Source organism: Rhincodon typus, chromosome 30 (genome assembly GCF_021869965.1).
Source record: "Rhincodon typus isolate 14 chromosome 30, sRhiTyp1.1, whole genome shotgun sequence".
Taxonomy (NCBI): Eukaryota; Metazoa; Chordata; class Chondrichthyes; order Orectolobiformes; family Rhincodontidae; genus Rhincodon; species Rhincodon typus.
In genome coordinates, this window is record NC_063361.1 from 8,441,709 (window position 1) to 8,456,185 (window position 14,477).

The 14,477-nt window shown below is 41.0% G+C and overlaps 1 protein-coding gene across 3 annotated transcripts in view; it reads left to right on the forward strand.

The window, feature by feature from the left end:
- Window positions 1–5,770: 5,770 nt before the first annotated feature.
- The window catches only part of LOC109910570 (myosin light chain kinase, smooth muscle-like), a 76,967-nt gene continuing 68,260 nt past the window's right edge, over window positions 5,771–14,477 (forward strand). For 2 of the 3 annotated variants that reach the window (XM_020509781.2, XM_048614711.1), the window contains exon 1: window positions 5,772–6,553. In XM_020509781.2, coding sequence (XP_020365370.2) covers window positions 6,424–6,553 — 130 coding nt within the window. In that variant the 5' untranslated portion in view covers window positions 5,772–6,423. Of the gene's footprint in view, window positions 6,554–14,477 lie in introns of all 3 variants that reach the window. The other variant, XM_020509784.2, reaches the window with a different exon arrangement.

The following is a 14,477-nucleotide window of genomic DNA, read 5'->3' on the forward strand; positions in this document are numbered from 1 at the left end:
TGCAGCTAGGGATGAATAATAAAATATGATCAAACTGGGAACACTCAAATCCTGTGAAAGAATAAATGAATAACAACTGAATATGCAACAGTTAAGTGACTAGTTCAATATGTTGTGCAGCTGTACTTTGAGAGTGAGATTTGCCACATAAGATGTTTTGTAAAGGCATGCCAGGGAGGTTACAAACCACTGGACTCAGAACATTTTGGAGACTTTAATCAGGATGGCAATGCTAAATAACCAGAGGGAGGACAAATAATTGGAAACAATTGTCAGGGCACTTGACAAACTCTAATGGAATTGTTTGAGGAGGTGACACATATGCCATTGACTTTTTCTTGTCATCACAGCCAGGTCATTGGGGCCAAACCGCTTTCAGTGACCTCTGTAGCTATTTGCTCCAAGTATGTTTTTCACAGTGGGGGGCTTTCTGGGCAACTATGATGTGTTCCTTTTCACCCCTTGTATTGAGCTCTCCAGTGTTTTACTTTCTTCACTTAGAGTGATCATTCCAGAACTTCCCCTTTATGAGATGCACACTGACTTTAGCTCATGGTTGCCTTGGAGGAACCTGGACACCTGTAGACTCAGCATCCATTAGCAATGTGTTTAATACATACTGCAGTCAAAGGGAGGAACCGGCAGCACAAATTTTGTTTGTTCCCTGCCTCACCTCAGTTGGGTGCAGCTAACTGTATACCACAATTCTTGTGCCTGCACATGGACCACTTACGATTTATAAGCCAGTATTTTTTGCTGTCAAAACCCTCAGGAAAGTACATCTTCTTGCAAATATGGTGTGGGCTACCTCTTTTCTTGTGGGACTTAAAGATGTACATCAACAACTGGCTACACAAATGCACCAACTGACACAAGGTCAATCCGTCTAACCTTGAACGTTGAAAGGGGAGTGTCGTGTACTTTTTTGAAAAATCCTTGCCTAATTTGGACTTCTTTCTCAAAAGAGCACAACTTCCAACAATGTTGAAGTTGCAATGTTCTTGTATTCCTTGCAATGTTGTTTAACTGGGATTTAGAAGTTTAAGAACAACGATGGGGTCTTGCTTTGTCAGTTGCCATTGTTTTAATGCATGTTAAAGAAAAGATTAAAGAAAGAGAAAAATCACAAAGACATTTGTAAGAAAAAGACTTGATGTCTCTTGTGTCAACTTTAAAGTACACGTTAGGATTTGGTTTTCATTCACATTGGAATGTTGCCTTGATGTAAAGGACAGTTATTTCCACTGCTGGCATTCAGCTCTCTTGTCCATATCTAGTTAAACCCTTAACAAGCCTGTAAATGAGGCCAGGAGTTCAGTTGAACATCAAATGAGCACATTATTACTGAACAAGTACCACTTAACAGCACTTTTGAAGATCCTTTCCATCACTTTACTGGTGATCAAGAGTAAACTAATAGGATGGTAATAGGCAGGGTTGAATTTGTTCTTTATTTTGTGGACAGGTCCAACATGGGCCATGTCACACATTGCTAGGCAAATGCCATTAATTTGCCTGTAATGGAACAACTAAGTTAGGGGTAATGGCTAGTTCAAGAATACTGATCCACTTTGAGTCTGCTAAAGTATTGTCATCCAACAAGAAATAGCAACATTATTTTTCCATAGTTTGCTGCAAAGCGCATGATTCACCATCACTTCTGGCCTGTGAAGTCTGTTCTTTCAGAAGAAGTAGTAAGCACAATTCTAAATAATATCCATACAAACATAAGTGGAGATTGAAAGGCAGAAAATAAAGTGTGGAAAATCGAACTGTCTGGGCAGAATGCCCTCCCCTTATCCTAGGTAGAAATGTCACTATTGGAGCAAATTACTGCAGATGCTGGAATCTGTACTGAAAACAAGAAACACTGGCGTCACAGCGGGTCAGGCAGCATCCATGGAGAGAGAGCAAACTAATGTATAGAGTTGTCAAGACGCTGTGACCTCCAGCATTTTGTTTTTTTCAATACCAACTCTGTCAGTTTTTTCTAAAATTACCACAACAGCAAGACACTTAACAACTGCATCTTCAACTTTTTTGGCCTGATCAGGAGCACATTGCCACTCTCTGACTATGTTGCAAGACTGTAACCTCCCTCACTATTAAACCCAGAAGTTTTTTTTTAAGGAACTTGTTAATTAAGATATCGGTGTGTCTAGTCACAGAAACAGGTTTTACATCTTCTTCACTGTTCCATTATTACAGTGTTGAACACATGACAGGTAGAGAGAAAAATAATTATTTTTGGATATCTAGTGATGGAGGTGTTTGGGAAGGATGAAAAGGCATTATTGTAAATGTGATCGTAATGGCTTTTAGTAAATCATGATAGGTTCCACTTACATAAAACCTTTGAAAGATAAATCATGTGAGCGCATTGTCGTGAATTGATTTGATTTTTCTTGTAGTTTATGAAAGCACTAATCACCTTTCTCTAGAAATGTGTTCTGTTGAGATCTATTACATAATAATGACATGCATTTAAATAGCATCAGAGATAGCAGGACCGAAACGTCAGCCTTCCAGCTCCTCTGATGCTGCTTGGCCTGCTGTGTTCATCCAGCTCTACACCTTGTTATCGAAGGGTCTAGGCCCGAAACGTCAGCCTTCCTGCTCCTATGATGCTGCTTGGCCTGCTGTGTTCATCCAGCTCTACACCTTGTTATCTCATGCATTTAAATAGCATTGTTCATGTTTACAAAACAATTCAAAGCAATAATGGACGCATAAACATTTTTAGTTATATTAATTGAGGGATAAATATTGGCCACAAATCTCGTAATAATTTATCTGCTCCTCTTCAAAAGTGTGCTGTGGAATCTTTCATGTCCAGTTGAGAATGCTTTGGTTTAATGTCTCATCCAAAAGATTGCATCTCCTAAAGTCCCTCAGAACCATGAGTGCGTTGAAAGAAAAAGAAACAGTTTGCATTTATATAGCACTTTTCAAGTCCAGACACCTTAAAGCATTTTACAGCCAATGAAGTACTTTTTGAGGAGCAGTCACTGTTACAATTTAGGAAGCATAGGTGACCAAGATGTGCACAATGAACTCTCACAAACAATACATTCAAATAATCCTTTTTATGAGGTGAGCGAGGGATAAATATTCATCAGGACACTGGGAATAACTTTGCTGCTTTTCTTTTAAACAGTGCCAGGAAATCTTTTACATCCAGCTGAGCATGCATGTGGAGACTCAGTTTAACATCTGATTGAAAGATGGCAGCCATAACAATGCAGCACTTCCTCAGTAATGCACTGAAGTGTCAGCTTCGATTTTTAAACTCAAATCCTGAGGTGGGACTTGTACCTGAAACATTGTGACTCAAAGCCAACTAAGCCACAGTTGACAGTGTTAAACTGTATTTCTGAATTATTGAAACATATAAGATTTTGAGGGGACTTGACTGGGTAGATGCAGAGAGGTTTTTTCCTCTTATGGCAGAGTGTAGGATGAGAGGCCATAATCTCAGACTAAGGAGTCATCCATTTAAAACAGAAATGAGGGGAAATATCTTCTCACAGAGGGCTGTGAATCAGTGGATTTTTTTTTACTACAGACGCTGTACAGACTGAGTCATTGAATATATTTCAACATTGAGAAAGAGAGCTTTAATCAGCGAGGGAATCAAGCTTCATGGGCAAAAGGTAAGAAAGTAGAGTGGAGGAGTATTTTCTCAGCTCATTGAAAGGCAGACTAGACTCGATGGACTGAATGGTCTGCTTCAACTCCTATGTTTTATAGGCTTATTATGCACACGTTTCCGGAGAGGGGCTTGAAACTACAACTTTCTGACTCAGATGCACGTGGTACCCAACAAGATTTCTGACATCCAATATTTGCAATTTTCTTTATGATTTAGATTAAGATTTAGATTTTATTGTCATGTCCATGCATGTATGGAAGTATAGTTGTGCAGTGAATAGTGTACAATGTCATCACACATGGTGGCATCTTAGGTAGAAACGTAACTAGGTACAAAAAAAGCTTAAGTACAAAGCAGTAAAAGAAACAAAGCTAAAATGTTAAGCATTACCATCAGAGAATAAATAGAAAAATAAAGAAATAAGGTAATACTTAACATTAAAGTCCTTCTTTATATAAACTAGAAAAATAAAGGAATAAAATTGAAAGTTCAACGGTCTTAGCTTATGCTTCACTGCCCTCAAGTCATTGCTAACCACTTACACAGGAACATGAGGAAGTGTCCACGCTGAAGAAAGCAAGCATTAAAAATTATTGTTTACTCAACCCCCTCCCCCACCGCTAACTGTTGAAGCATTTTGGGGAATTTACAGCCAGTGTGAGACTAACCTCTCTTCACTCTTTCCTGAGACTAGCAGCCTGTGAGGGCAGATCAATTGACAGCGATGCCACTATACTGTCATCCTGAAAGTGGCTCAAGAAATCTTTCTGATAGATTGGGGGCTGGAGAATTACATTTATGTTTGCTTTTCAGTGTTATAGTCTTTCAAGATGACCTAATTGCCAACAGTAATTTGGGGGTGGAGGGGTTGTCTCAAGCCTGGAACAGGTATTGCAAAAGCATCTGTCCTTTGGACTGATCTAAGCACCAGTTCTGAAATGCCCAGTCAACTGAGTGTATGGCAACGTAGGACCCATATAGTACCTTTCACTATCCCCGAGCCTCCCTTAATTTCCTCAACTGATGAGATGGAGTTCCTGCTACAATATTGTTGCTGTGATAAGGTACAGTATGAAAGAGTAGATGCAGAGAGGCCATATCCACTTGTGAGACAGTCTAGGACCAGAGGGCACAATCTCAGAATAAGGGATCACATATTTAAGACAGAGATGAGAAGGATTTTCTTCTCTAAGAGGGTAATGAATCTGTGGAAATCTTTACGAAAGAGTGTTGTAGACTGGATCATATACTGAAGGCTGTGATAGATTTTTAATCAGTAAGGAAATCAAGGATTATGGGCAAAAGGCAGGAAAGTGGAGTTGAAGATTATTAGCTCAGCCATGATCTCATTGAATGGCAAAGCAGACTCAATGGGCTGAATGGTCTATTTCTGCTCCTGTGCCTGATGGTCCTACAATACTACAACATTTCTCCTTGGTGGATTCTCCAGTGGACTGAATGGAGATGTGGCTTCACAGGTGTTAACTCCATCCCTTTAAATGATATCACAGATTTTTTTTCCTTAGAGGCAAAGGAACAATTTAACCAAGAATTACTTTCCCTTGAACTTCCACAAGATAGTTCTGGATGAGAAAGCACATTGATTGTCCTTTGTCTGAACAAGAGTTCCCTGATATTAGTCTTCAAATTGAACACATAACCTCAATTAACACTCAAATATGGCATTGCAGTGGGCAAGGCCCTCCAACCGTTATGAATCAAGTGTATCTTGAATGTCTAGGTGAGTTGTTTTTTATTATTAATAGCTTTGCAAACGTATTCTGCTGATGGTAAATCTGTCTGATGGACAATCAATTAAAAACTTGCCATGGAATGATAATGAGAGAAAAGGCCCATTCAGAAAGTTAACACAGTTACGATGGGCTAATTGGCTTCATTTTGTGATGCACTAATTCTGTGAATTGCCTCAGACTGCAGGGAACATCCTCAATGTGGTGATATCCAAACCTGGAGAAATAGTCTGAAAGCCAGTCAGAATGTTACAATTAAGCAACTGATTGGATTTACAAGTGTGGGCCAGGCTCTGAGAGCATGAAGGAAGGATATAGTAAGCGTGAAGTTAGCATTACTTTCTGATCCCGGGTTAGCTGGCCTGAAAAATGTCTTGTCTGTGACTATCCAAGAGAAAGGGGGAGGAGCAACCCACTTGTTCTTATTGCTGTGTAATTGTAATCCACAGCAAGTGTCGCTCCCGAAATACTGAACGTTTTGCAACCTACAAGAACATTGGACTGTGTGCATTTTTTTTACAACCGAATCATACGTGTTGGGGCAAGTTGGTTGAACAGGCTGTTCGCAACAGTCTTATCTTAACACAGGAACATATTAACATAAATTAGACGGGCGGAAGGCACTTGCTTTGTATTGGAACCATAACATTAAACAGCTGGCCTTATGTTTGGGGGGGAAAGAAAGGGGATTTTTTTTTATAGGTAACACAGGATTTTGATTGGGGGGGGGAGCTGTCGCATGGAAACTATTTAAGCAGCTCGGAAGTGCTATTTGCTGTGCATCAGCACTGCTGCCTGTTCTCCTGGACGAGGGCTAGCGCTGTTAGAAAGAGGTTAGCTGTAGTGTTTATACCATATCGAGCATCTCATCCAAATGCTGCCTCGTTTTCTGTCGAGAGGAACTCTGACCGGCTGAGGGAGTGTGTGAGCACAGGGCGGGTACAGACGCTTGCGATGAAGCCACTGAAGAGTTCGGATGGACGACAATGGTGCAACTGAGATAGAGAGCGAGAAAAGAACATGAGTTACGTTTCTACCTTTCACATCCGACTGCAAAAACCCTGTCAGCAACCGGGCGACAAGCAGGCGCCGTCTCCAGCAAAGGTTGGGACTGGAGCTCGGAGGTCAGATGCTGACTCTATCAGTGCAGGTTAGAAAGCTCTGTGTGTGTGTGTGTTATTCTGGCCATATGTAGCCTATGTGTCAACTCGGGTATCTGAGAACGTTTGTGTTTATATGTATATAACCATATTTAATAAACGTGAGATAAAAGTTGCCTAATTATCAGTTTTAATACGATGAAACTTTGGCCTGCAATATTCCAACTCTTTTGAAAGAGGCAGGCTAGTACAGCAAAGAAGGAAGCCAATTCCAACTACCTTCAAATAATTAGGATCAAGGAGCTAATGTTTAAACTGAGCTCAGGGAGCGTATTATTTGTCCTGTACATGTTGCAAATGTAATCTCTGTATATGATTTGAAGGCATATTTATATTGTGAATACTTGGGCCCACAGTCTTTTATGGTTCACTTTTAATTACCTTTTTATATTTGCACAAGTGATTAATTTTTGTAAATCTCTACAAGTTTTACTTGTATTTTAAAGTTTGTTTGTTTGTAATGGAAATACAGAAATGCATCTGTATCTGAGGAGGAAAATCAGTTACTTTACCTTTTTATGTCCAGGAGTATTTTCTTTCAATAGGTGACTGCTGTTTCCAACACTGACATCCTGTGTGTACCCCAAAATTAAAAGACAACTGAAGTGAAAAACCATATCTTTTGTCCACAAACTCCCACCAGGTGGAGTTGACCACCTCTTTGGGAACTGATCAATCTCCTTTTCACTTTCCCATCATTTTCTGGTTTATTTCAAATTTCCAGTTTTTCTTTTCAAATCCTTTTGGATTTTGCATACATTCTGTGAAGGATTGAGCTTGAGCTGACTGCAAAGTCTCTGCCAATTGCCCAAGAGTATGCATGTTCTGTTTATAAGCACAATGAGCTAGACTTGGATATACAGGTAATAACAATCAAAACTTGCAGATGTTGCAAGACTTTCAGGAATGTGGTAAACAGTGAAACTGACTCTCTCCTGTAACCTTCGGTTTGTGCCAAATATTGTGTTCCAGTACATTTAGCTGTTTGGGTGAGACTAGCTGAGCCATTCAATTTAGGAACGGGTAGGCCATTCAGGCTGTTGAACCTGCCGAACCATTCAATATGACCATGGCTGATTAAACACTTGATCCTTTTAATTACACCATCCCCATAACCCTATAAATTACTCATCAGAAATTTATCAATATTTACTTTAAACATACTTGAAGACACCGCTTCCACGGCCCTCGGGATACAGAATTCCAATAGCTCCTAATCCTCTAAGCTTAAAACCTCCTCAATTTAGACCTGAGTGGTATTCCCCTTATTTTTAGGTTTCCCCCAATCAGGGGGGACATCTTACCTGCACCTATCCTGTCTATCCCTTTATTTTGTACATTTCAATCATTCCATGAAATTTTACGGAATACATGTCTGGTTTGCCCAATCTCTCTCCATATCAGTCCTGCCATCCCGGGAACCAGTCTGGTGAACCTTCTGAAAACAAAATGCTGGCGATCACAGCAGGTCATGTAGCATTCCATGGAAAGAGAGTGAGCTAACATTTCAAGGCTTCTTCAGAGCTGACGTGAACCTTCATTGGACTCCCTCTGTGTGGCAATAATATCTTTCTGAGACAAGGAGTCAAAAGCTGTACGCACTACTCAAGGAGCGGTTTAACCAAATTCTTATACATGAGGCAAGTCTTCACTGTTATGTACTTGAACTCTCCCATAATAAAGGCTAACGTTCTGTGCTTGCTGTGACAGCATTGATTTAATAAAAGGACACCCTTTGTATGTTTACACTTTCCAAACTCTTACCGTTTAAGAAATACTCCACACATCTGTTTCTCCTACCAGAATGGAGATTTGACGTTTCTTCCACATTGCTTTCACTTTAGTCAAAGAATATAATGTGACATGAAATATTTACAAGTGAAGTTTAAATGTAAAAGCAACACTTTTTTTATGCTTTCAATATGTCCAAGTGGCAGCAGAGTTGGATGAGAAAATTTGACCTTGATGCTTCTATTTCATCAGCACACCTTTGTTCTTATGGCTCACCGGCAACTATACTGTTGCTAGCTGATGATGGGCTTCGTCACTGGAAAAGCACTTCCCATCATAGAGCTGTAGCTTTCCAGTGCAGATCTTTAGCATTTTAATCATGGGGTTGTGGTGGGGGAGGAGGAGAGAGAAAGGGAGAAGCCAGAAGGTGGAAGTGACATACAGTTGCAGTTTTGCCTTTGAACATAGCACATCACTGACAAAACTCTGCCTTTTAGAATACAAAAGCAAGAAGGTTATGTGAATCTGTGCAAAATAATGGTCAGAGCCCCCTGCTGAAGTGTGTTGGTCAATTCTGGGAGCCACGCTTTTTATTTCAGAAGGATGTCAAAGCCTTAGAGGGAGCAAGAGATTTACCAGAAGGGTAAGTTGATTTTGACTCCAGTGATAAAACTGGAGAAGCTGGTGTTCTTTCCCCTCCCCCAAAGCCAGGAAGGTTAAGGGGAGTTTTATCTGAAGGGTGTTCATTCCAACCCCATTGATCTCCAAATCCAACACATCATCCTCCACCATCTTTGCCACCTGCTATCAGACCCCACCACCAAGAAGATATTTCCTTCCCCACCCCTATCTGCTTTCTGTAGAGACCACTCCAACCCTTCCACCACACCAGGCACCTTTGCCATGCAATAGCAGAAAGTGCTACATCTCCCCTCTCTCCTCTGTCCAAATCCAACAAAGATTCACCTGTACGCCTTCTAACCTGGCCGACTGCATCTGTTGCTCCCGACGTGGTCTCCTCTACTTTGGAGAGAACAAGCACAGACTGACTGACTTTTTTTTTTTTTTTTTTTATTTTTTTTGCTGAACTTTAATCAACACCACCTTCTGGTTGCCTGGCACTGCCACCCCCACCCCGCTTCATGACATGTCCATCCTGGGCCGCCTCAAGTCACAATGAGGCCACACATAAACTGGAAGAACTACACCTTTTATGTTCTGCTTTGGGAGTCTACAACCCAATGGCATCAAAATAGAATTCACCAGCTTCAAACTCTCTCCACTCGCACCCCCCCACCGGCCTCATCCCATGTCCAGTCCTCCCTGCCATTCCCACCTCCTTGACCTGACACATCATGTCCATCTTCCTTCTCACCTATCCACCCCACTCTTCCAACTGACCAATCTTTACAACCCCCTACCTACATCCACCTATCACCATCCCACCTATCCTCTCCCAGCCCCGATCCCCCTCTCTATTTATTTCTGAGCTCCCCACCACCCTCCCAACTCCCCAGTCCCGATGAAGGGTCCTGACCTGAAACATTGACTTTCCTGCTCCTCTGCTGTCTGACCTGCTGTGCTCCTCCAGCTCTACATTTTCTCGGCTCTGCTTTCCAACATCTGCAGTCCTTACTATCTCCTAGTCGCTGAAAACTGTTTCTTGTTAACAAAGGCACAGATTTAAGGTGGTGGCTGAAAGAGCCACAGCGACATGAGGGAGGGAAAGAACTGCTGCCAGATAATTTGATTTAAAATGCTCCCTAATTAAGGCTAGTGGATGAAGCGTAAATAATTCCTTTCAAGAGGAAGTTGGAGAGATAGTCATGTAGGAAATAGTTGCTATGGGAATAGCGGTAATTTCTTTGCGGTCTCAAAGAGCCGTACACGTCAGATCATGTGGGTCTCCTGTCCTATTCGTCCTGTTAGGGATGGGCTTTTGAAGCTTTGAGCTGCAATCAGCACCAACATGTACTGACAGGAAAATATCCCTCTTTTTACTCTGTCTGGACTGTTTCATCATTGCCTGATTCTTCATTGAGCGTCGCTGGCTAGGCCAATGCTTAGTGCCCATCTGTATTAGCCTTCAGAAAGTGGTGCTGGTAGATCTTTGAATTGCTGCAGTCTATATGATGATGCACATATAAATGCAAAAAAAATACAGCATCTTTCAAAACCAGTGTCCCAAGTTGCATAGTCACTGAGGTATTTGTTTTGCATAGCTATGGTTGTATTGTAGGGAACATGACACTCAATTTGTGTACAGCATGCTCCCACAAACAATGAGTTTCCAGATAAATTTTTTTAATATGATGCTTAATAATAAATATTGGCTAGAGTGCTAGGGAGAGCTGCTCTGCTCTTCAAACAATTCTCATGGGATTTATTTTCATCCCTGACAGGGCAAACAGACACTTTGTTTAACATCAAAAAAGCAGTGTATCTAATAGTATTGCTGTAGGGTGTCAGCCCTTGGTTTCTTTTTCCTTCCAGCCCTAAAATGAGACAGCAGAATGCAAGCTTCTGATTTTTTTCCCCTCTGATTCACTCATGAGATGTGGGTGTCACAGATTGGGGCAGCATTTATTGCTCTGCAAGGTGGTGGTCAGCTGCCTTTCTGAACTGCTATAGTCCATATGCTGAAGGTGGATCATCACTGCTGGTAGGGATGGAGTTCCAGGATTTTGACCCAGCGACGCTGAAAGAGGGGGAGGGGAACTTGCGGGTGGTGATGTTCCCATGTATCTGCTGCTTGTCCTCCTTGATGGAAGTTGTCATGGGTTTGGAAGGTGCTTTAGTGAATTTCTGCACACTGCTGCTACTTAGCACTGGTAGTGGAGGGATCTGGTGACAGTCGAGTGGGTTGCTTTGTTCTGCATGGTGTCAAGCTTCCACGAGTGTTGTTTGAGCTGAACTCCTCCAGGCAAGTGGGGAGTATTTCATCACACTCCTGACTTGTGCCTTGTAGCTGGTGGACAGGCTTTGGGGAGTTATTTGATGCAGTATTCTTGTAGCCATTGTATTTGTATGGTAATTCAGTTTCTTCTCAATGCTAATCCTGAGAATGTTGAAAGTAGGGGATTTGGTGATGGCAATACTGATGAATGTCCAGAGGTGATGGTTGGATTCTCTCTTAGTGGAGATGGTCATTGCCTGGCACTTGTGTGGTGCAAATGTTAACTTGCCACTTTTCAGCCAAAACCTGGATACTGTCTAGGCCTTGCTGCATTTTGATGTGGATTGCTTTGGTATTGGTGAATTTAGATTTATGGGAAATAGTGCTGCCAATTGAGGATTAGCACATGTTGACTGCCCTGAATTGTAATCTTACAAGAGTTGAAGGCCCTTTGGGGAAAAACTAGCTCTCATTCATTCAACTTTGGATTGTACCAGTCCAGACACTAACATAACCTGAATAATGTTTGTTTCTCTCTCAATTGGCATTTTGGTAAAACTTTTTGTGGTGTGCTTGTGATTTGATCATTATACTGCCAGGTCACATGCTATATAAAGACTCCAGATTTGGACCACATGACTTGGGCTCCCTGAAGCATAATACGTTAATGGAAGCATGTTTATGGTTTGTAACTGAATACCCGAATAAGGACCCAGTTTCTCTCGACCATGCTTGTAATATTTCTATAAAAGAGAGTTGTAATAAATATTCTGGATTCTTCAGTACTGCGGTACCTATTGTAATTCTTGCATTCAGGTTCTGTCTTGTTGATTGTGGCATCATGTAAAGATACTCTGCTGGAAAATGGTACACACTAAATCATTAGTCTTTAAATGAGTGGGTAACAGACATGCTTAAAAGGTTGAAAATATAAATCTTTACTAAACTGGGACAAAATGATAAAGCTATGGAGGAAAAGGCATCTGGGATCACTGACTTTATAAATGTCAAAGCCACTGTTTAATGTTGTATAAATCATTGATCAAGCTGCAGTTAAAATATTCTGTTCTGCATTGAACAAGGAAGGCAATGAAAGTGTGTGGGTTTCCCAAGAATAAATCAGTTACAACAGGCTTTGGTGGTTAAGTGGCATTATGGAAACCTGTTTTGTCACTAGAATGAAAATGTTAAGAACAATTCTCCAAGAAATATTCAATACTTGTGAAGGTAAATCAAGAAAAACACTCTCTCTCATATGTCCTTGACTCACTAACTAAAGAATTATGATGTGAAATGCACATTTAATCCAGACCTTTTTAGAATGGAAAGCACCCATGACAGAAGTCTGACTTTTAAATTATTTTCTCAATATCCCATTCTGTTTTGTCCACTTCCTCTGTATGTGTTACCTCTTGCTTTCAAAGGGGAATCTTTAGAAACAGAATAAACAACAGAATGCAAAGACACCACTTTTGCCCTATGGACAAAATAGTGGGAAGCTGTAAAATATGCTCAATGTTTGGAGACATTAGAACGTAGTTGAGATTTTTGAATCAAAACAAAAAGGTAATGCTGTGTTTGTTTTTAATATTGTGTAACTTCTTATCTGTGAACCTCAACCTTTTTTACTATTGTGCTTATGTTACAAATGAAAGCCATTAGTTGGGAAGGTTCTGGTTTGGTTGTAGAGATTGTAAAAGGTGCTATAAAGAAACGAGCTACTAATTCTTTTCTCACTTTAAATATTTCTCTTTGTAGAGGGTGGGGGGAAAGAGAATTAGGTTGTTTATTGTCACCAAGTTAATAAACTTTAACTGCAAGACTGATTACTGATAGCCTTTGTCAGCTGAGTAGCAAGGGGTATGGAACAAAAATAAGTACAAGGTGTTGAATTTCTGATCAGCTATAAAAGATAGCAACTTGCTTCTCTAAAGCATTTCCTATAATGTAATAAAATCTGCCAGTGTGTTTCACAGGAGCATTATGAAGCGAGGTTGGTCACCAACCACGTGAGAGATTAGGACTTGAAGACAAAAGTTGCTTTTTCAGGAGAGCCTTAAGGGAAGAATGAGACACAGGTGATGAAATTTAGCAAGGGAATTTCAGAGCGTTTTTTAGGGCTTTTAGGCTGCTGAAAGTGTAGTTATTGATGGTGAAACAATTTTAATTTTGAGGATGCTGTAGTGGAGCTCATATCTCCAGGGTGTTGTGTAGCTAGAGGAGATTACTTTGATTGGGAGAGGCAAGCCACATAGAGCATTGATGACCAGGAGAAGAATGATTAAAACTGAGGTGTTGCACTAAAGCCAAAATAGGTCAACAAGCACAGGGATAGTGCGTAGAAAGAACCTGTCTGGAGTGAGGACACAACAGCAAATCTTTGATTTGCGAAGAGTAGAAATTGTGAGGCCTGTCTGGAGCGTATTAGAATAGTGAAGTCTGTCTGTGATTTGATCATGGAAAATGAGTAGCCAGCACTTATTGCCCAAACTTAATTGCCCTTAAAGGTGCTGGTGATCAGCCACCTTTAGCCACTGAACCCTTTTTTTGTGTGGGTACACCAGCATGTTGTTCAGAAGGGACTTCTTGCAGTTTGATCAAGTGGCAGTGAGCAATAGTGATCTATTTCCAAGTCAGGATATTGTGTGGCTTGGAGAGATCTTGCAAGTACAGGTGTGTCCATGCATCTGCTGCCCTTGTCCTTCTGGATGATGGAGGTTACAGGTTTGGAAGGGGCTATCTAAGCAGCCATGGTGAATTTCTGCAATGCTTCATATAGATGGCTCATACTACTCAGCATTGGTGGAGAGAGTAAATGTTGAGGATGGGATGTCAATGGAGTGGAATGCTTTGGCCTGGATGGTAGTTTTGGAGGTGCAACCATCCATTTAGGTGGAGAGTATTCCATCTCATTCCTGGCTTGTATCTTGTAAATGGAGGACAGCCTTTCTGGAAATAGGGAATGCTCCTAACATTTGTCCTGCTCTGATAGCCATATTGTTTTAAGTAGTGCAACCAGCTCAGTTTCTGGTCAAACTTCAATGGAGGTAATGAAGATATGGGTGAGAGTTTCAGCAATAGATGAGCTGAAGAAAGTGCAGAGCCAGGTGATGTTGTTGGAAGTAGAAAGAGGCAGTCTTAATGTGGAGGTGTGTCTGGAAACTGATTTTAAGTGAAATATCACACTGATATTCTGAATAGTTTGGCTCCATTCCCCTCACATGCCAACATGAGGACAATGGCTAGGTAATGAGGTTTTCCACAAGGACTAAGTGCTGCACTGAGGA